The sequence below is a fragment of the Manduca sexta genome, chromosome 27 (genome assembly GCF_014839805.1).
Source record: "Manduca sexta isolate Smith_Timp_Sample1 chromosome 27, JHU_Msex_v1.0, whole genome shotgun sequence".
NCBI classification, from domain to species: Eukaryota; Metazoa; Arthropoda; class Insecta; order Lepidoptera; family Sphingidae; genus Manduca; species Manduca sexta.
In genome coordinates this window covers 3,490,744-3,515,655 of record NC_051141.1, presented here as the reverse complement: position 1 = coordinate 3,515,655, position 24,912 = coordinate 3,490,744, and the positions used below count along the sequence as shown (strand labels likewise).

Genomic DNA, 24,912 nt, shown 5'->3' with positions numbered 1-24,912 from the left:
AAGTGCCTTATTACTACCGCCCAGCCTTCGTGGGGGGCGACTGAGCGGTTATGCTGGGGTAACCGTGCCTTACGGCCCGGCGTTGAGCCGCCCGGATTTGATGATGACCTTCGGGCGACCGCCGGGCCGAGTCCCTAACCCTATATACAACTTAACCTATGCACGGCCTACCAGCTAAAACTCCGCGGTGACCCTCTTCGGCGCATTAGGGACGGCTGCGGGCTTCCTCTGACGTTGAAGTGTCTAGTCTGCGACCGCAGCCGCCCCTGCGCGGTGCCGTCTTGCGGCCCGTCTCCCTATGGGGGGGCTCAGAAGCCCCGCGCACCGAAGGACGCCCTCGGCGTCTACGGCAGTGTGAGGCCAACAGCACACTGCCGTCCATCCCGGGGGTCAACCGAAAGATGTGTAAAAATGCACAAAAATGCACTAGGGCGGACAGCCCCTGCTGCCCGCCGACGACCCCCTTCGTGGCCCCTATTAGTCGCCTCTTACGACAGGCAGGGGATACCGTGGTGGAATTCTCCAAACGCCCCCATTCCACAGGGCGGTAATAATATCGGTCTGCACCCAGCAAAACAATCTACGTTTTCTAACAATAATAACTCAACCTTAGTTAGTCCTCTCCATATTACTTATAAATCCATACTTATCCATCCCTACTTCCATATTTTATATTATAAATGCGAAAGTAACTCTGTCTGTCTGTATTATGCTTTCACGGCTGAACATCAACTAATTTCTATGAAATTTGGTACAGAGTTAAGACCCTGAGAAAGACATAGGATTTTTTTCAACACGTGCGGAACCGCAAACAAAATCTATTGATCTATATACTAACAGTCAGCCTCGACCTCAGGCACCGGCTGCACCATCTCCTCGAGCGCGTACTGGATCGCGGGCGGCACGTCCGTGAACGGCCTCGGCACGTTCGGCGCACCTGCGCAAACGCAACGTTTTAACACACTGATTTCATTGGTATGAGGCAAACAATTGTGTACTACAATGTGTGATGCAACGGGTAAATACCGAAATGTTGATTGTTATAAGCTTGAACACAGTGATAGACTAGCAGTAACAATATTATACAAGTATTTTAATAAATATGTGGCCCTGTACTGCTTTCATCCACCCGGGACTTCTACACGTCAGGAAAAGAACGTCTCATTTAGTATTTTAAACAGATTAATCTTTAGGTATCTAATTTTCTAATTTACATGTCATTAAAGGAACAACATTTGGTCTAGTTCACACTCATTACATTCGTTAATTTCAAAATTAACGAGTTAGATCTTAAACGGTACAAAGTCATTCAATATTCTCACTTGATCCCTCAATACGTAATCTGAACAAGCCAATGCATCCGTACCGGAGTTGAAGCCATTAGTTCAGTGAGCGAGTCTTAATTAATTCTAAAGTCACACATGTTTGCTAACTACTGAGCAGGAATGTCGCAATCAACTTGCGGGAGAACTTGCTACTCGATTGTTAGCAGATACACAAACGTCAACGGACAAACGTCCAACAGATTAAGGCGCTACCCCCAGCAATGGCGCGCTAACAGTTAAAAATAAAAGGCTTCTATTCAAAATTTATAATATGTATTGAAAAAAATTATCATATTTCTGTAATATTATAATTTCCCTTTGGTTGGTGTATATTGTTTCGCAAAGTTCATAATGGAAATGCCTAATGTACACGTAATTTTTATTTCCAACCAACACTATTAGATAGAGAATATTTTGTTAATTTAAAATTTTCAAAAAGCCCTAAAATTGATTTCTTGAAAAGATTATTCGTAAATCTTTGAATATTCCCGCCCGTATACGACGCGGCTTGAAGTATGTAACAATTATTTTTTAACATCTTGTTTCCCGAATATATATAAATAAATATATTTATCAAGGTCGTTTTTTTGGGTAGGCGCCTTAAAACTTAGGTAGTTGTGGGCACACAGCCGTCCGAGATGCATCGGTGCGAGCGTGCCATCATGGACGTAATATTAACACGCTCATTAGTAGCATCAGTGCCAAATTTATACCTACTGTCCTAAGTGTATGCTACTCAGTTTGTGCGGCCTCCAAGTACTGCGTGTGGGGGCTATTTTGCTAGAAAAAAACAAGGTTCCCGATTACAACTAAGTCGCCCTTAGGCCGCGGCCTGTACGGCATATTTATAAATCCGACACAGAGTCGAGATTCACATTTGATGTATCAGTCACTGAAACGGCACGCTGTCGTCCCTTCCGACTGTTGCACGGCTATCGAAAAAAGTTTTGACAATTGGGTAGGTATATAATTTATATTACAATTACATAACGTAGCTAATAAAAAATCCTTTGCAAAGCATTCACGATGCTTCGAATTAGTAATTGTCACAAAAACTTAAGTATTTAAAAAAAGGCTTTTCTTTATTGTAGCGTTATGAAGAAACTTAATTTCAACGAATATTCGCGGAGCAACAATTAGTTCAGGTATTTCGTTTAAACCAAAATAAAATCAATTAATATAATTTTAATGATTGTAGATTAATTTATTTCCTGGAGTCTCTAAACCGAAAAAATTAAATATGAAACCCAGTTATAATAGATAATTATCTTATAACATTATAATTGAAGTCCAAACCAAAAGTTTCAAAAACGTTTTGTTATTTACTTATGATTCATTTGCCCAACCCTCTCCCCCATCACCCGGGACCATAAAGGCTGCTAACTCTTCGAAACGTAGGGAGAAAATTATAATGTAAAAAACCGCGAAAAATTGTTTTACTTCAATGTATAACATTCTCGTAAAAATAAGAAATAATTATTATTCATTTGTTATATTAGTGGACATTCAGCGCAAAATATTATTATATTGGATAATCAGTAATATTTAGTATGTCGGTATTAAATAAACTTTAAATACAAGTACATTGCCACCACCAAACAAGTACGCCAGTCAAAATGAAAAAAAAAAAAAAAAACATTTCGAATTTCCATGAAAAGTATTCGGAACATTCAAAACTGTTTACAATTTTTCGGGTGCGGACCCACTCGTCCCCTAAAACTCGTACCCTAGAATAAAAGTTGTAAATTCGTCACCTATTCAAGTGCCCATTGGTCCCCTGATAGGAGACCAGTTAATATTAATTTATTTATAAGGTACCCATTCGTCCCCCGTCGTCGTTATCAAAATCACACGAAGAAACATGATAAGCAAGTACAGGCATGCACGATTGTGTAGAAGGCATAACCGTCTGTGAGTGGTCACCGTCGCCTGTAATCCTAAGTGATCGTTTTATTTAATGATTTATCATGTTTACGCGGCGATAGCCTAGTTGGGTGTGGAACGGACTGCAAAGATGAATGTCCGCAGGTATAAATCCCAAGGCACACACCTCTAACTTTTCTAAAACATCATGTGTGTATTCTTTGTGAATTTATCGTTCGCTTTAACGGTAAAGGAAAACATCGTGAGGAAACCTGCACATCTAAGAAGTTCTCTATAGGAATTTCGATGGTGTGTGAAGTCTACCAATCCGCACTAGGCCAGCGTGGTGGACTAAGGCCTAATCCCTCTCAGTAGTAGAGGAGGCCCGTGCTCAGCAGTGGGCTGATATATAATACAGGGCTGATATTATTATTATTATATTACGCGAATGTTAGGTGCAGGCCACACAGAAAAGACGTGGGACGCAGACATGGCACGGATGGGGCGCCGTCGTAATTTTTAAAACATATAGAAAACACGAGGCACGTTCGTGACGCTGGGCGTCGCAAGAGACGACGGTTTTCAGCTGTCTGATTTGACACGATAACATGTCTTTTTGCGAAGATGAAGATGTGTTAGCACTGGTGTATCTCGCTAATATACAGAGGGTTATTGTATTACTCTAGTCTGTTATAATTATAGAGAACTGGATGATTTTCAATTAATCTAAAAAAATTAACGTTGAATACATAATCGTCCCGCATTTTCACTTAATATACAATGATCTTCGTTCTCAAAACACCTCGCAACTACTCAAGGACGCAGGTAGCTTTGTGTAACAGCGCCCCACCCCGCTATATGAGAATAATTATTACGATTACATTAAAAACATAGTGTCTTAGTATAAAATAGTAGGATAACGTAGTTTTCCCATAAAGATTTTTTGTGTTTATGAAAGTGTAGTTTACAGGACGCAATCTTTTAGGCACTAAAACGTAGAATGGCCTCTTAAGATATTGTAATTTTGAAAGGGAAGTAATAGAATTTAATAATAATACTGATTTCCATACTGTCATTGTCTGTGATTTGTAATAAATGTGATACTTATACATAGTCCATTGAAATGTTACATTTTTTAGGCCTTACCTTGCGTTTTTTTAGAGGACGCAATTTTATTTTTTTGAAGTGTAGGGGGGGTCAGTCTAAAGCTAAAACCAAGTTTGTGGGGTCGCCACCCTTGTCCCACGGCCGCCATCTTGAAAATAGGGGTTGAAATGGTTTTACGATGTATCTCTTAAACTATTTATCTGACAAAAAAATTATAAACATTTTTGTTGCAAATTAAATTCTCTACAACTTTGGTCTAGAAACTTTTGTCGTAGAACTATAAATAAACAAGTTATAAGCGAAAATGTTAAGAAATTCAATGTTAAGCAATGTGCATTGCAACGTCATCAGAACGTGTGTTTATAAGGTTCATAATACTTTTTTGTACTCTCATTAATACCCAAATACCCAAGGGACCATTAGGGAACAAAAGAACATCTGCCTGCTATTATTATTATTATTTCTAACCTCTGTTGTTGTAAGAATAGCTGATAATATTGTGTTGAAGTTGTAGTAAGTAAGTTGACTGACCCCCCCTACACTTAAAAAATAAAATTGCGTCCTCTAAAAACGCAACCCCAAATGTAACTTTTCAATGGACTAACAGGGTAATTTTGACATCGTGTTACTAAATGAAATCACCGATTCGTGGTGACCTCTACTAACACCGTGCAAAAATTATTCATGAGTAATGAATATTTTCGCCAAAAATCCCAATTTAAGATTTATGGTTTTTGATCACGCTGTCTCTTAGCGCGCTTAACTTAAGTGAATGAACTACGTCACAGCTGATCATATTATTAGCGAACCTATAGGGTTAAGAAGGTCAGCTCACAAATGAACTTTCAATACGTTCACCGACATGGTTGCAGCAGTTTATTGAGTCGTGGAATTTGAAATAAGATATGCAAATTACTACAAAAACAGTCCCTACCCCACTAAAAATACGTGATAATAAAACGACATCCAATAAATAAATACCGTCATGCAAGTGTATGAAAAGGAATCAAGTATTTTGCATGTGCTGTTGCCTTTAAAGAAAAGTATTGATTATTTAGTCAATTATAAACGTTATTTTGGTTTTAAATTAGTTTTCTTACCAAAAAGTTACCTACATAATTACTAAAGTTACAAGATTTAAATCTATTGGAATCTTTTTTAGAATCTACATTATATTCCAATATTTATTTTAATTCCAACATTAATATTTCGGTTTGTCATAATGTCTAAAAGACTACGTAGACCGAGAGTAGACGTATGTCATATTATGCTTTCTGTACCATTTCTTTGTTAGATAGGTACACTATGGCAATGCGTCTGAGTCTTTGGCCGAGTCGGAATAGCGTGCGAAAGCGACATGATGATAACACTTTTCATTACAATAGTCGTACTCTTTCTCACCTAAACACTCAGTGTTGTCAGTATAAACATTTTACCAATAAGGTTACAAAATGACTCTGTACAAATTTAATGCATTTTATTTATGCCTTTAGCACGCGATTGTACCGCCGTCATAGAGCTCAAAAAAACAAAATACTCTATAGGAGGGGACCAGTAGGCACTAAAAAATATTACAGGGGACGAGTGGGCACAGGGTACGAATTTCAGGGGACCAGTGGGTGCGAAGCCAATTTTTCCAACCTTTGAGAAACATTTTGACGTAAATATTGAAGTTATTTTATTCGAATTTTAAACGTTATTAAAATTCACCTGAATTGCGTCTTTTCAGGAAATTAAAATGACCAACGGAGTGTTTACAGACGGACTGTTAAACATTCGAAAATTCATTGAAACAAATATAGATTTATCTGGAAATGTTGTTTGATATTAACATTTCATACATATTTTATTTTGTATTACGCAGAATAGTACTCATGATAAATTTAAACATAAATGAAAATGGTATCAAAAAGACCGATTTCATGATAAAAAGTTCCTTTGAGACATCATTTTCACAATAATATTTAAATAGCCTTGCAAATAGAATCCAATAACAATATGTTATATATATTGGAACAGACTGTAACACCATACAATATCGAACTGAAGCAGGTCCATAGGGGACCTCAATATTGATCGATGTAACTGAATGTGGCTTAAATTTGCGACATTAAAGTTATTACAGATTTATCTATTTATGTTTTATATGAAAGCCATCTTTACCACTAAACTTGTCATATTAGAACCCGTCAGAGAAGTGCGAGGGCGCTGTGTGGTGTAAACGCTAATGTCCTTAATAATCATCTCTCCTTTTTTTTTTTATATTTACATCTACAGATATTCCACTCCGACATTCGCGTTTGAGTTAGTTTTTTTATTCCACAAGAAGTACGCTGAGCGAGGTCATATTATTGGCGTTTTTCTCCGTCGCACGCTTCTGGTGAAAACACGGCCTAGGGGTCCATACTTCATCAGCATTAGGCGGACAGCTAAGTGACCAATTCGTTTAATGCCTAAAAATAGTTCGTACACATTCGCATTCGTGTTACTCTCAATCGAAAAACGACCTTTTTAGAAGTTAAACGGAAACGGCATTTAGTTGTTTCGCAATGAAATCCCGATTTACATCAAAATAAGTAAACATTTATAATACGGCCGACATCCCAAACGGATATAGATGTTCTGAAAACTTCTACGTTCCGACTCGAGACACGATACATCCGTGCATTGGACACCTGTATGTTTGCAAACTCGTGGAACTACTGACTGCCAGTCCTTCGGACATATTCCCGAGATATTCGACGCTGTAGAAGACATTTACGTGTTGATATATTAGTTCGAAATTGAAATACAAATCGAAATAAGCCTATTTTCCATCGATGGATAAAATCCGCAATATTATTTAATCTGTATACTTATATTACTATAATGATAGTTCGGTTAATTTTACATAGTTTTGGTTTCATACTTGTCAGAAATCATTTATAGAGTGAGCTGATTCTAAAAATTACGCTTCTAATTCTAAGACTTAAGTGTTCTTAAAACAAATTGGCTATTTGTGTTTTGGTTTAATTTTCATTCTTGTTAAAGATTGTACGAAGATAAACTAGTAAATTGATACATAATATTACTCATTATACTCCCATGTACGATAATTAATTTGTCGATGAGAACGAATCGATTTCAATTGATAGTAAACGAGTAATTTAGCACGACTGCAATTTTCGTATTCCCAAATTATAACTAAAAGCCGAAAAAAACTTTTTTCGTTACGATTTCAGCTATTCAAATTATACGTCATCTTAATAGATTTCAAGAAACTTATTGAGTGTGTACTATTGAGTATACTTTTGACATAATATATAAGTATATACGTGTATAAGCGCATAGATTGTGTCTACAAATAAGTCTATAATGAACTCAGAAAAATATTCTTTAAATATTCTGCTCTAACTAGGTGGGCCGGTTGCATATTTAGCCTCCCCATTTCCTCATTGCACCACCTGACCCCACTCCCGCCCCCACCAGAAACTACGGTAGAAGCCAACACTCACCGACACTGGAGAGCAGCTCGTTGATTTGTTGCAACGAAGTTTTCATCTCAATTATAATTTTTCCCTTTTCGTCAAGCGCCTTATTGAGGTCGTTTTCCTCGCGCCTCTCCGCTTCCTGTTGCGCCAACAGACGTTTTTTCTCTAGCAAATATCTAAACATTTTTTTAAAGTAATTAGCAAGGTAAATACTGAATAATTTAAATTGTATTGAAATAAAACTAGTTGAAATTTATTCTTATTATAATTTGTTAAATGTAGTCATCATTTACACTAGGCATTTACACTAGGTATTGCTCACGACTCCGACCGTATAACGGCCTACTCCATAATAAAAAAGAACAACTCTGAAAGATGTTCAATTTTATTGTTATTATGCAACCTAAGAATTGTAAGTATCAAGTGCCTCGCGGTGCACACGCAAAGGAGGCGACAGATTGATTGTACACCGATGAGATTATCTGACAAAGTGGTCGCGAATAAAAGTTTCCTTATTTATTTATCAATAGTCTACGGTAGATTTAAACCTTAAAAGCCAAGTCACTTCGCACCGGTCTGTGGTTAAAGTAAAAAGCTTCTTGAAAGGCACTGCGACGACAAATTCAATCATAGAGCGATTTCTACGGTATTAAATCTAGTTGTGAGATACTCTTTTATACGGGGAATGGATGTGGATTGTGAACGCTTTCAAGAGCATCATTGTGTACGTGAAGCGGGCGTTGTGTGACCCGTGGCCGGGCTATTGTGTGAGTTTTAAACTTATTTTGTGATTTTACCTTAACGATTTGTACCATTATTATTGGAAATATGAAGGAAAAATGTTGTACCTATTAGCGATAAGTTAGGTTCAACTATATTTTTGAAATAAAAATAGAACATAAAATAAAATACCACATCGTAGTGTACGACAACGGGTACACGCAGAGTGCGACCCAAAAATAGGGCACGACTGTAATAACTCATAATCCGATGAAACTTGTTAAACGATTCTAATTCTGGCAACCGTACAGTGGAAAAATACCTTCAAAATTTTGCTTGGACTTGAACACAGGATCTCACGAGCTACCTGTATTTCCACCTCAATAGAGACTACTGTACAGCGATTGAAATTAATTTCAAAGAATTCTTTTAATACATTTCACATGAAACATAAAAGGAGAAAGTATTTGAAATATTAAATAAAATACATTTTAACGGTATATATGTATTTTTGCAATTACGGGCGTTCTCATTGAACGACAGATTTAATAGCCGCTTTGATAGCCGTATGTGTAATAGTCCAGTCAAAAAGACATAAAAAACTTGTGAGTTAGGAAAAATTCGCATAGAGCTGAAAATTGGTATAGACGTTAAATACGTCATTATCAATAAAATGTCAAAAGTCACCATCGCGACTATGCTTCTTAAATATTGTATAATATTTGTGAAAAGTTTTAATTGACCTTTCTTTAGCTATATTTACCACTTTCTGTTGTGCTAGTTGTAAGCTTTCCTAAAAAAAAAGAAAATATCAGTTGCTTCACTAATACTATTGATGAACTAACTATAATTTATGATTATAAAGCTACATAAACAATTTTATACGTTTTGAAAAAGGTATTCAGTTAAGAGCAAGACTACAGACATCTTGGCAAAACTTATTTACTTTCACTTTTTGAAGTTAAAAACACTTACAAAAGTTAATGTTATACTAAAATTTTGAAATTTCCGCGTAATCTTGAGATCTTTGAAATGAATAGCAACAAGAGAGCAGTTACCTCTCCGCTTTGCTATCGTTGTGTTGCCGCTGTTCATTAATTCCGTAATAGATTTTACATTTCCACATTGCCTCACGTAGCAGAGCACATTAATTTAATTTAAAAACATATTAAAGTCAAATGTATGATTAATGACGACATTCAAAAGCTTATTATAAATTTGAAAATCATTGTAATAGGTAATTTATTTTAAGAAAGCTTACAGACAAATAATGCAATGTTTTACTATTTAAATGGTGTTAGTTTGTAACAAAAAGCTTTCACTTACGAATATAATATGTGATATTTAACACTGCATCAGGTATTCACAGGATGCCTTTTCAGAGCAGATTATCAAAGCTAAAAACCTTTAGAATAATATATTAAAGATCAATAATATACAGTTTTATGTTTTTGTTCAGTATTATTTTTGCATTCATTAAGTAATTTATCAAACAAAATTTGTACATTATGTGTTCGTAGCTTTTTTTATTATAACATATTCAATGATACTAACTAAGTTGAAACGAGAGGAGCATTCAATCTCAATTTTTTTTTCAATCTCAATGCCACTGGAGTGAAGTTGTATAATCCATTGAGCATGCGGGATGAACACTCCGAGAGCGTATCTATTAATCAATCGAACCTACCCGGAATACGTAGCATCCGATATTTGAAACGACGAATAGTACACATATTTTTTTCCGTCATTCAACTATCGGATGAAGCATCTATGCATCGAGTATTAATTGTTTTAGGTGAATGGGTCGAAGTTTTTCAGATAGATTAATTGGATGTGGATATGCAAACGCGTGTAAGGCAGGCGTAGACAGCTATGTTTGAATATACAATAGTAATTCTTGGTTCTTTTTGGAACTTCACAATATATCGCTTTTATCGGCAATAATAAGCCGTGATATAGGTACAGGCAGTAACAAAAGCAGTTGAACAAAGTTCCAAAGCTCAAATCCTCAATAAACGTTAAGTTTATATACTAAAACGCTTTTTTTTATTATTTTTTTTATTAAAGTAAATCATTATTGTTTTATGTTGGTGACTAAAAAGTGTCTGAAAGTACACAAAAGGGTACGGGTGACTTGAAATTTTGAATTTATTCGGCTACTTGTAAAGGTGATTGTACATCCGTTCTTCGATGTATAAAGGAATATTACTAAGAATCCTCTAACTTTAACAAAACTTACAAACGCTCGTTATCCGGTACTAAGAAATTTATTTTAGTATGACGCCATAACACACTTACGCGTAGTTCTCAATTTACATAATATTATTATATTGCTACTTAAACGTGATTTAGTATCTTCCCGTAAAACCTATATCATTAAAATTTCTTTATATTTTTATTATCTAAGAAACCAGAAGTAATAATGATAATAAGAAAATATGATGAACAAAAATGATGGAAATAATTGTATCCTTAATCGATTAAGAAAAAAATTGTAGGTAAACCGACCAGAATTTTGTTAAGTCGCTGATATTTCGCTTATAGATATTAAAAGCAATTAATAAAAAAGCGGAATAAATTAAAATACTTTTAAGCGAATATCTAAAACAATTAGTATGCTAGTAGCTTTCGATATTGATTTCTTAGAAGTCTACGGTGAGCTTAAATGCCCAATGGGCTACGCGGCGTGCTACGAAATTGTTCCCTATGCTACGGCGCTACGAGTGTACCTGTAGCTGTCGCTACGAGCACTGCCATCCAATGTTATTAATCGTTATTTTTTCATAAATATCGTTTCTACATATTATAATGGACAAGTTTACTTACTATACAATTATTATAAATCAACATTATGTAAGTAATATGTGAAACAGTATATTGTCCACTGTCCAGCCATTATTTTGAACATAATAAAATAGTGAAGATTCGTTTTTAGATACAATTATAATCTAAGTACGAGAGCACATCATTATGTATTGCTACATGTATTAGTACGAGATCCCACTGCAGAATTAGTGCACTCATCGAGTACATGTTAAAAACTACATTCTGACACATATTTATGCTTAGAAGAATATATATCTACTAGGTTGCCTATTAAAACTTGGCCGCAAATATTTTTAATTAAATTATTGTTAATTGATTTTTCGGAAAACATTTCATTCATTGGAAGAGTGGAAGAGAGCTAGCGCGTAATATTACCAGTCAGAAAAGGATAGCGAGTACTAGCTGTACGACACTTTTGAGCCATTGCGCATACGCCTGATGATCGTATTCTCAACCACCAGTTAAAACAATAGTAGATACAACTTAATAAATACTCCAAAAAAGTCTTCTCAAAATGATAAATGTAAAAATTACCACAATAAATTACTATCCATTAAAAATAAAATTAGGGTTACTCACGTAAAATAAAATTTTATTGTGCAAGTACTGTTTGAGTAAATATTATATTTTATTCAAGTATTCAATAACTTATTACATATAAATGAAGCATTTAAGTAACTCAAAAATTAAACAAACGTATCTTATCTATCCGTAAATTTTATTTAAAAATCTGAACCATCAGAGCTTTCATTTTCACTATCATAAAAGCTATCACTTTCATAACTTTCATCGCTAGAAATATCATAATCATCGTCATTATCGGAAGATTTGTTCGTGGAATCACAGAGAACATTTTCAACTTGCATTGGAGCTGAATCTCCCAGAAACCATGTTGGTTTTAGACAACCATCTAATAGTTGCCAGCCATTATTTTCCGCGCTGTACATGATACAATTCGGCTCAGTAGCATTTAACCACATTGAATTAATAAAGATCGTCCGCAACAACTTTTGTTTCAAAGATTTCCAACACGGTGGAATGTGCATTGAGTCGAAATCTTTAATTTTTTTCATAAATTTTTCATTATTTTGTTTTGAAGTGTTTAATGTTTTTAACTACATGCTATGTATGTTATCCTTTTCTGACTGGTAATATAACGCGCTAGCTCTCTTTCACTCTACCTTCAATATTTATCATTTTTAAGAGTCGGCAACCCTTATTTGCGGCCAGATTTAATTAGGCAACCGTGTATCATGATCAACAGAAAAAATTCAGCTTTAATTTGATGTATAGCTAATAAATATACATTATGAACGAGTAAATGTATCATAGTCATACCTGCTTACACCTGGCTGCGAAGAGGTGCGGCCAAGTGCGCAACGGCAACCGTGGTTTTCAGAGTCTTTATGTGTATTGTCATGAAGTGGACGATATTTTATTTGAAAAACAAATGAATGAAATGTTTTCCGAAAAATCAATTAACAATAATTTAATTAAAAATATTTGCGGCCAAGTTTTAATAGGCAACCTAGTAGATATATATTCTTCTAAGCATAAATATGTGTAAGAATGTAGTTTTTAACATGTACTCGATGAGCGCACTAATTCTGCAGCGGGATCTTAGACTATATTTACAAGAGACACAACATTAAAAACCGAGGTATATTTCACACCGTCATGTTGCCAGGTAAATATGTGTAAAATCACTCCACCGGATAATTACAGCAAGCGGTAGTGGCAAAATGGATTAGACGCTGCCCGGAGCCGTGGCCACCGGCTGACGTTGGGTCACTCCGTTAAGCAATTTGCGGCCGCGCGTGGTGTTTTCGTCTGCGGCAATAACTTCATTACAAGGTTCCGCCGGTAACCAAAGTAACGTAATTTTTATTACCTTTTCGCACCAGAGGACTTTCCATAATTTTTTTGTTACTAGGAATGAATTAAACTATCATCAAATGCAATTATTTTAATAGGTTCAGGACTTTCATAATTTATTTATGCTTAGATGAAAATAAAAAAAAACATTGCATATGATTTTAACATGTTATGTTTGACGCCCCTATGTTTAATTTCCGTGTGTGCATGTTCCGCATGCCTGCTTCAATAATACGTTAGCTCAGTCTCAACTATTAATTATCACTCAATAATTCATGTTGCTACTAATTAACGGCAGATTGTTTATTGCACTATTAAGGCGCGTACGTACACATTTACGTATTTATAAGTGTTATAATTATTGTTGCGCAATGATGTTTGAGCGTAAATCTGTTTTTTTTTCACAATGTTTCGACTTTGTTCCGAGTGTAGTCTCACATCTTTAAATAATTCATTCAGTACCATATAGTTAATGATACCCCTAAAGTTTGACATTTATATTATGTTAAAAAAAAAATAGATAATATGGCTTAATAATTTTAGTTGGTAAGGAGACCGATTTTATTTGCATATAATATGCGCCGTGGTTTCCATTTCAAATTCAAATTAATCCCTTTATAGGTAGGTATTATAACACCATTTGCGTACACTAGCTTCCTCTGAGGGTGCAGGCGATAAGCATCTGGTTAAGTCACATCTTTCTTCAACACTTTAATGTGCCTTGCGCAGACATATTTTTTTGGGTATCGGCCTCCGCAGTCTACACCGGAGGAATCCTGCGAATGAGATATTGGAATCCCACGGCACAGCTCCTTTTTTATTTTTTATTTTTTTGGATTCGCGGCGAAAGTGCCTTATTACTACCGCCTAGCCTTTGTGGGGGGCGACTGAGCAGTTATGCTGGGGTAACCGTGCCTTATACAACTTAACCTATGCACGGCCTACCAGCTAAAACTCCGCGGTGGCCATCTTCGGCGCATTAGGGACGGCTGCGGGCTTCCTCTGACGTTGAAGTGTCTAGCCTGCGACCGCAGCCGGCCCCCGGCTTAACCCCTGCCTTACAGGAAAGTTGGGACAGGTGTGGGGGAAGGATAGGTAAACCTTTTAGGATGGGAGATGGAGAAAAGACCAGGAAATGTTCGCGAGCCTTGGCTTCGATGTGAATTGGCAACCATAAGGTTTAGGGCCGTGACAAATTTCCCCACGTGCATTCGGTACGGAGACCGAGCGCACAAGAAATGCACCGGGGGGAGGGCGGGGGCGTAGGGCCCTATTAGAGTGGGACAGGGCAGCTACAAGATAATGAGCACAATTTCTATGTGTGGAAGCAGCTTAAAATATAGCCCTCGCCATTGGCCGTACGAGAATAGCATCGATGCAAAAATCGAAATCGCGAGAATAAACGAGTGGGCGTGTTCGAGTCCGGGAAAACGTTTAATTCATTCAATTTTATGTATATACCGCCATTGGCTCTTCGTGATGTCAAAACAATTCCCAATAATACTAAGCGAGGCTTACTTTACGTTCATGTTTCGTGAATTAATTTAAAGGGCTCGTGTTTTCGGCTTCTCTTTATTAACAAAATAAGTGTTTTTGGGCGAAAATGAACAAATAAATAGGTGTTTAGAGAATAATATAAGTAAACAAATCTGCCTATCTTCTTTGTGCGTAAATTTAAATAAATAAGGTTATGAATCTCAAGTATTTTGGTTACACCTCGGTGTAAAATTTTCGGTGTTAGTTCATGTAAACGACGTCCACTCTTGGTGTAAGTACTAAATGGCCCAGAACTACACTTGGCAGTTAACCTAAAACATTGATGTTTCGTTTCACATTAGGCTCCCAATAATAAAAATGGTGGTAACGTCTTTCAAACTACAAAAATCTGTTTACATTGTTTACCGAAAAAAAGCAGAATAATGTTATCTATTCGAATGGACTATTACATATGTTATAACTAAAAAAAACGAGCAAAATGATGTGGTACTGCACTTATATTAAATTTGATTTAACGGACGAGTTGAACAAGGAAAAATGATTAAGAGAGGAAAATGTTTCGTGTCGTCCATGGTCGGTGGGGATTAATCTCGTCGATTAGCCGCGATAGGTCTCGTCTCCCCCCTTTCAAGTGACTAAGAGACGGCACTTGTCGACACAACGAGACCGCAAAAGAAATTTATAAGACAAAGTATTTCAAATCTTATTTCAATATTCTTAACGTTCATATTTCATGATTAGCAATGAACGCTTGCAGACATCGCGATAGTTAAACGGAATACGAATGCAATAGTATTATAAGATCTAATTAATAGAGATTAAATAATCGATCTAAGAAAGCGGATCGTCTGACAACGCTTGGACAATCCTCTGCAGTCTTTAATCTCTTGAAGTCGCTTTTATTTATTGTTAGCCCTGTCCCGATTAGTTTGGATTATGATTATAAAGGAGATGTCCAAAAATGGTTATTTATTCGACAGGAATTCAAACCAAGATAATTTATATTTATTTAGATAAAAATCATAAAAACGAGCCTTTTGAAATAAATTATTTAGTTTTAAAGACCTTTGTTTCTTTAAATCTTGTAATTTATTTTACTTAAAAATTATACCTAAAATGAACGCTTTCGAAATATAAATGTTGTTACTTTAGAACTCACCCCCAAAGAAAGTAAACAACAACACACGAAAAACAATTATTACATATTATATAGCTTTATTTATTGTTTTTTTTTTATAATATATAATGTATTACGTATATTTTTTTTTATTTTTAAAAAGAGGTGAATAACTATCTAAAAGTTTTTTTTAGATTTTATCTCTTTAGAACGAGCGCCTGTACAAAAAGCGGACATGTCCTTTGTTGTAAATTATTATAGGTACACAATATAGTTTTAACCCAAAATTTTCAAACTGACCTATTGGAAGCGGCTTAAATACAACGAGCTGCGACCTCTATCAACTGATCGATCGTCTTTTCATCTTGCATTTTGACATTGCTGGAGTACTGTGTTTAGGAATAGATATCCTATTTCCGATGAAGGTAATGACTAATATAATTTCAAATCAAGCAATGAAAAAAAAAATAGAAATTCCTTTAAAAAAAAATGTTTTTTTTTGCCTTACGTTAAACACGTGGACTGCAGTGGCGAAGGGTGAAATTTTTCAAAAGGTAACCCGGTGTAAAAAAAAATTGGCGTCAGTTAAGATATCGGGGGCAATTTATCGGAAAACAAAAACTAAGACAACAAATTAGTCTTGATTCGAAATCGACAATCGTTGACATATCTACTAAATTACCTATTATGCGTAAATAATTGAAACATTCATAAAATCTAACAATAAACGTCGATAATTCTCCTTCCATTAATCACAAATATAAGTACTTACTTATTAGTTTGTTAAAACAGCAACAAAAGTAAGAAATTAAACTAATCACAGTTAGTTATTTCCATTATAATACACATTTATTTGTAGTTTCTAAATAAACAGAGCGCTGGTAACTAAATATCACAGAACTATCAAAAAATAAAATGAATATAATATGACAATTTATAAACACCGTTTTTGGTCCGTCGGTTGATGGACTTAAAAAGTGACAACAATACTTAGTCGGTTAAGGTGAAGCCGAAAATGCTCGGGTTTCCTTTGACCATATCTTCCGCACGATTCCGACAAACACTACCAAAGAAAGTGCTGCCATCTATATTAAAAACATACTACGACATTAAGCCTCTTGACAGCGCGTTACCTTGCGCCTGTGGCGTCACAATTTCACTTTGGTAGCGGAATTTCTGGAGAACTAAATACAAGGTGCGCCATCTTACGTTATTTAAAATAAGTAATCGTTATCGATTAAATAAACAAACAACGGGCTAATGGCCGATAGATGTCATTGTTAAGTTAGTATTAATTAATAAGTTAAGCTTTTATAATTATTGTCCATCGTCTGATATGTTGTAAATTTAAATTTTCCTATTAAATATATTGTTTTGTATCGCCGAAAACTCTAAAGGGAAGCCGGCGGGAATCGGCTTGTATGGACGCTTCGCCACTGGTGGACTGTGAACACTACTGTAAACATACGAGAGTAACCCATACTCGTACGGTACGTACACTGTACACGTATTTTTACAGAAAAATATTGTTATAAAATTGTACGCGATATTATAAGCCGACATTTTATGGTGGTTTTTCTTAATCAAGACGTTCTTCCAGACCAATATTTTCGATTTTCCTGTTGTCAATTCGTGCCGTATCGTGCCGTATTGCTATAAGCTATATATCATCACGCTATGACCAATAGGAGCGGAGCAGTAATGGCTAATCTCAGGAACTTCCGGTTTGAATTGAAAAAATCTTTTTGTGTTGGATAGCCCTTTGTTCCTGGAGTGCTATAGGCTATATATCATCACGCTATGACCAATAGGAGCGGAGCAGTAATGAAACATGTTGCATAAACGGGGTAAATTATTAGTTTTGAGAGCTTCCGTTGCCTGCGCTGCGTAAACGGTTAAAGTTATGCAACAATGATGTATGACGGGATTGTTCCACTTAAAAAGTTCTAAAAAATATATTATAAAACAAAGTCCCCCGCTGCATCTGTCTGTCTGAACGTGTTAAATTCAAAAATTACCCAATGTATTAAGATGAAATTTGGTATGGAGACAGTTTGAGACCCTGAGAAGAACATAGGCTCCCGGGAAACTACTACTTTTATAACGGAAAACTTTAGCCTGAAAAACTTTATAACGCGGGCGGAGTCGCGAGCAAAAGCTAGTGTTTAATATTTGTATAAAAACGAGGGATGTCGCCAAACAAAATATCGCTTCACTTTTGCGATAAATTTTCGTACCGGCGAGGTGAGCACATATTTTATTATTTTGTTTTCTGGGTAAAATGCATCACCGCTACGGTCTAGCGCCCAGCTTCAGGCCCGATGGAGCGACCTTCTAATATTATTTTAGGAATATCGCATAATACAGGAAAATTTCTTAAAAATCGTATAACAGTGCAAATTTTAAGGTTTAAATATGGATATAGATTTTTTAAAAGGCTAATCGATTTAATGGATAATACATATGCCACATTGTAGGTACGTGTTTATTTATCATTATTCACATTATAATAGTACACTTACTTATTTGAGCCATTTTACAACGCTTCATTTCAAACTTGGCTATCAAGTACTTTTCGTATAACTCTACGTATACGATAGATAAAGTGATAAATAAATATGTATCTAAGCATCATCCTTCGCCACCTGAGTACTGCGGACTGCGATAAAAGGACACGAGATTAGCTTTTAAAATAAGATGTAACTTCTCGGCAGAATAATGCGGAAACGAAGTTTCCGTCACTGCAATTGCTCAAGTTGTGAAAATGTTGAAGTTGAGAACTTCTTTTTACTATTTCCAGATGTAATCAAATTATTACAGAACTGGTCACTGTTGAAAATTAGATTAAGCGGTAGATAATAAACTATTACCTAATATAATTTGACAATATGCCCTTTTAACTTGGTTCAACTTAAACTATTATCATGTCAGTATAAGTATATTATTCATAGTTGTATATTGTTATATTCAAATAAAGCACTCAATAAAGGGAATATTTTCCGTTGATAAATAAATCGGAATGTTACTCGAACATAGAAAGAAAACAGGTTGCATATTGACAAAGGCGCGATTAATATTTCAACACAAATTAGCGTTCCTCTAACATGTGTTGTGTAATTATTTAAAATACTTTTATAACTACTTTGAAGTAAAATGGACTTGATAATTCCGCACATAATAATACTTGACAATTTGCAATACTCAATTTCATTCAATTATTTTTTTACAAAAGATTTTTTCTTTATAATAAAATTGCCATATATTATGTACCTTGTAACTATCAATTGCAACTTACAATTTAATCATTATCTACTACATTAATCTTACTAATATTACTATATCTTACCTATTATAATGCGATATTTTTTTTAAATACTTAGTTGTTTATAGGTTTGTTAAAAGTAAACGCAGAAATAACTGAACGGATTTGGATGGAATTTGGCACACGAATAAACCATGTCCTGAATTAATACGTAGGCAGTTTTTTCCGGTAAATTGCTATTATGGATTTTTTTAAATCTGGTTTTTTAAATAAATGACGGACGTCCTACCATATTAAGGATGTATATGTGCTATAATGTTCGTTTGCGCATCACGTGACACCAAATTATTTGGATACAAAATCCAAAACCTGTAAAATACTAAGCTTTATTTTTTAAAACTTATAGTGTCAATCTAAGTTAAATGGATACTACGGGTTTACGAACCACACGCGTCGCGCGTCCTGTGTTTAAGAAAGCGTATCGAGTACCTATAACTGGCCGAGGTAATTTAAATCCCCGCGGAAGATCATGTGGACACGGCTTGTCTAAACATTAATAGAGCCACGAAATAATAGATTTCGGAGTCAAGCTGTTAAGTAGAATTAGATGTTGATTTACCGATGAACAGTTACATAGGATGTGGGAATCCTGTCATCAATTTCAAGATTAAGACGTACTGCATTAACCATGTACTCTACTCAGTGGCGTAGCTTGCCGTAGAGGGGCCCTATATGAAAACTTGTTGGGAGCCTTTTAGGGCAGTGCGAACATTTGAATGCCCGCTTAGATAAATTTTAATATGGGCTTAGAGGGGCCCTGAGGCTCGCGATCATGTACCACTGATACGGCGATAGCTAGGTTCGCGACTCTATTGTTTACCATCGTCACTTCGCATTGGACGAGAGTGGTACGGATTATGGTCAAGCATTATAACCTCTGATATTTTTGTTCACATCTTGCTGGTTTTGCTTTCCAATAAAAGAATTGTTTCAACGAAATTTTCTGAATATAATTTTCATTTTCAATTTTCTAAGTTCGACAACATTCACAGAAAGTTTGTAAGTCGGTGTGGGTATTAATGTAGCACGAAGGCTTTGGTGTGGACAATTAATGTCAGTTCAGACTTGCTTCCGATTCGGTAGAGGTCTCAGGTGTGGCCTGTTTTCAACTAAATTCTGTATACAGACTGGTATAAACCATATACGAACTACTTACTCTACAATTGCAATTACAATTAATAAGAGAAATTAATGCTTTTGGTGGTATTAAATCTGTTCTTAAAATGTGTATTTAAATTAATGCAATTAATCTGCATATTTTATAAGCTAATACATTTTTACAGATAGAGCTGCATCGATTGAATTTCATCTTCGCAAAGTAAAAGAAAAATGTCTTCCAGATTTCATTAAAAGACGGCTAAGCTGGATTAGGTTTTATCTGTCGTAAGATATCTTCAATGCAGATTTATAACATAAAATATCAATTATATAATAATTCTTATTATGAAAAACGATTAAACCACTCCTCAATCATTAGCGTACATAATCATACATCATGTCTATAGACTTGTTTATTCTAAAATTTAAAGAAAACAAAAGAATAAAATCAAACATCAATTCTTCAGAAAAATAATCAACACATTTAACTCAACATCCGCATCGCACATCGACATATAATAGTGAAGTCTTGGCGTGCTTCCGTTAGCCCGTCTTGTTAAATATAACATATGTGAAGACGCAGCTATTATTTACCCTGGACACTAATTGTGCAGTGAGCTATGTCTTTACGAACATCGCTTGCAACGGAATGTCCCCTGGGAGCCACGAGTCGCAGGAAATTGTTTTTTGATTCACAACCATCTCGGGGACTTGTACCTATATCTACTGGGTTAGGACGAGTTATCGGAAGATCTCCCACACATTAAATAAAACGTCCGTACACAATTGCAGAAAATATAATGAATAAAAATACCAATGTAAAAACAACAATAATTTTCCGATTTTCTTTGAGAAATTATTTTAAATATTTGAATACACTTTGAAATCGACCAGCGCTCTCTAAAAATAGAGTGTTGCCTCAAAATGTTGACACTTTCAAAAGATAATTATGAATGTTTTTTTCTTCCTCAGGTCAAATGTTTAGAAAATCAAAGATAACATAATATTGATTAGATTAATCAACGATCAAATAAGTTAGTCACGATTATTCTCTTAACTTTAAACAATGAACTTAGTTTTAATTATATATTATATAAAATAAAATTTTATTAAACCAAAAACTGTAAATAATGAAATGTACTTTCAAACATGTCTGTAATACCTAACATAAAGTAAATTTAATTTGTATCTCACAGCACGCATACGATTCACTGGAATTTACAACATTAAAATGTAGATATTCAAGTTAAAAAGCATTATGAAATACTCGCAAAATGGAATGTGGCCGGTACTTAATTGGATATATGCTTCTAAATCTGCTGCCGCTTTGCATTCTATAATAAAACTATGTGAGTTCCACGTAGTTGATATTACATGGATCAAATATGGTCGTTCTTCTGCAACATCACATTTAATATTCTTATCTTGAAGTCACATTGACTTCGTTTATGTTTAAATTTAGTTGATGACTGCAGATGGATTTTGGTCATGGCGACTAACCGCTAGGCCACGGGTAGCGGCGCGGGCAGCGGCCGGGGTAGCGGGAACGACCGCGTCACCGTTTGAGCCGCTTTACGATACCTCTTTGCGCTGTAGCTTGTTTTGAGCAGCCTTAAGCCAAATGAGATGATGTGTATTGCTACTTTTTACCTATAACAAATTTCAACGGGGCTTATTGTTAAAATAAAAACAGACTTCAGTTTGGTTGATATCGACGACTGTAGTATGAATTGTGTCAATATTCAGAAAAGTTTAGGCAATATAGAAGGATATCTATAATTACTTTGATTATAGATTATAGATTAATACAACTGCATTACAGTCTCTATTTGAACAAAAATCATAACAATTCAAAACAATAAAATCAAGACAAATAAAAATAAATCAGATTTTTTTCTCGTTATAAATTGGTATAATTGCGGAGAAATATATTTTTCAGTAAACAAATAAACGAGGCGGTCATACCCGCTGTTTCCCGTTTCCGCTATCCGCCGCCGCTGTCCACACCGTCGCTCGTGGCCGAGAAATTAGGCCCTATCATAGTATATAATATGATGGACTATGAAACGATTCGGCGTATTTTAAGCGCAATATCGACCCTATTCAATAGGCCAGCTCACCTCACGTCTTTAGCGCGCTAATTTGTATGTAAAAGTACAAAAGTCCAAAAAAATATGTCTTGTCAAGTGACCGAAAACGCTCTGTGACGTCACGAAGCAGCTGTGAGCCTGTTGTATAGTGTGTATAATATACTACATGAAAAGTATGAAAATAACAGTCGCTGAAGTTACTTTTCATATTATTATTATTAATGTTTATGGGCAACAAATTCACAGTGTTTGCGCGGCGCTTAGATTTCTTGTGACGTCACAATAAAAGTGGACATCAATAGAGGCCTTTAGCTATTTGCCATTGCACAAGTCTTTGTGCACAATATATGTAAATAGATATTAAAGGCACTGGACGGTGAGTCCGTGCGGAATTTTATTTGCATTATTTTCTCTCTGCGTTCAACTTCCTCATATTTTTCATCTTCATAGTTTGTCGAAGTATCGCATAACATCGATTTAATAATGCAACCGGAGTTGAAATAAGTTGGAATTTTTCAATAATACATCATAATAATGGTGAACTAGGTAAGCATTTGTTAATTGTACCTACCTGTGTAAACACTTGCTTGAAACAGACACTCAGAAACCTTTGACATACATTTAATACATTCACGGGGTAATCATACTTGTCAACTATTGTTTTTACGAAGTAAACGACAACTTAATCGCAAAGAACGAGTGAAGTAACTAACTTTAAATCTTCTAAATGTGTTTTAATCAGGGGCTTAGTTACCGTAGGGCTCGCAAGGGCAGTTTAAAGGGGCCCGGAGTTCAGGGGAACCTGTAAAATAACCCTTTCTCGTTACCGTCCTGCGAAAACTAACGAATTATGTACAAATTTTATGCAGATATTGAAATATACATTTGTATAGTTCTTAGAATGTTATGATAATGTATGTATTTTTAAAATAGGATACATTACTTGAAGGAAGTTATTGTTTTAACCAGTCATCCAAGCTCGAGATTGCCCACCATTCGTTCTAGGCTAGTGCTACGTGACGTTGTTCAAGTAACGTGGAATTTTGCCTTATCGCAAACGTAAGTTTTCCGACGTTATCGGTGACATATTTGTATTATGTGCGCGGTACTACACAACTCTAAGATCCCGGGTTCGAATCCCGGTTCACGCAAAGTGTATATAGGTATCATTGTTTTAATCTGCTACTGATCTAAGCTCTAAACGATCCCAATCTCAATCTTCAATACGTTTCTAAGAATGAACCATTCAAAATAACTCATTTGTATGGCTGTAAAAAAAAATGGTGTTCTGATTGGTCCATTTTTGAATTATAGAAAATAGCAATTCGGATTTTGGGTCGTGTATTGTAAATGGCGGTTAATCAGATCATAATAAAGAACATGTAGAATATTTCATCGATACCGTAAGACCTCAGCGTGTGATACGTCGAGCTGATTCGATTATCACAATTTGCATGTGAAGCTGCACTAATTACACCACATGCGCGTCTTAATAACATTAAACCAAACATGACACACTTCCCACTAATATTATAAATGTGAAAGATTGTCAAGATGCTTGGATTTTTTTAAAAAATAAGTAGTTAGACGCAGAAAAGCAAAACCAACTTTTCGTATCGTAAGGAAAGGAAAACTTTGATGCCCGTCTCATTTTAAAATATTCATAAAGCCGTTTCATGAAAAAATAAAAAGGAAACTTTGATTAAAATGCTACATATTACACTATCTATAAATACTTAGTTATAGAATATAGTTGTAAGTTATTATGTTATTATAGTTCCGTCAGTCGAATTGGGTGTAACCTGTAATGGCTGTGTGATGATGTAAATAAATAAATAAATAAAAAATAAAATATTACTAGCTGACCGGCGAACTTCGTACCGCCTAACATTCGATTCTTTAATGTTTTATTTTTTTTAATACTTATTCTGCTATCCGGGACACCGGGTCAGCTAGTTAAATAAAAAAAAGAAAAAAGAAAGTTGATAAGTCAACAATTACATTATGTCAAAAAATACAAATTGTAGAAGACTTAAAATTCTTTCCATCGTATAAATATTGACGAATACTGACATTAATATTTATACGATACTAACGTCACTCAATTGTTTTGCCTTCCCGGAGTGTTAGTGGAGGGGCCAATAACACTTAAACTTTATGTTATGGTATTATATTGTATGGGAATATAGAAAAGAGTTGTTTTTGACTCTTTCAGGCAAATAGAAATTTTATTTACCTGACCTAAGTATTTTTCCTTTTTGGGAACCGTTACGGTTTTCACTGGGGTTACCGTGCGAACGGTATAAAAGCGATTCCCTAGCTTAGCAACCGCAGCAGCTCCGATACAGAGTGGCGAAGAGAAGAAAATAGGGAAAGAAAGAGAAGGGAGAATGATAGGAACTTCCTAGGATGGGCGGATGGGAAATGTTCGCGGGCCTTTTCAGTCCTTAATGTGTTAAACAGCTACAGGGTATTGACTGCACTGTGTATCTTGACTTGACTTGCCCGTGACAAATGCCTCCTCCCTCCATACGTGCCGTTGGTCCGAATATCGAGCGCATAAGAATTACTTAGGGGGCCCTAACTCCATAAATTCTTAAAA

General features: G+C 35.4%; 1 protein-coding gene across 1 annotated transcript in view; it reads right to left on the bottom strand.

Annotated features, from left to right (window-relative positions):
• LOC115444852 overlaps nt 1-24,912 on the bottom strand; it is a 58,102-nt gene that overhangs the window by 12,751 nt on the left and 20,439 nt on the right. Inside the window, exons 8-9 of the mRNA XM_030170795.2 lie at nt 7,790-7,941; nt 839-937 (exon numbers count right to left, since the gene is read on the bottom strand). Coding sequence (XP_030026655.1) covers nt 839-937; nt 7,790-7,941 — 251 coding nt within the window. The remainder of the gene's footprint in view (nt 1-838; nt 938-7,789; nt 7,942-24,912) is intronic.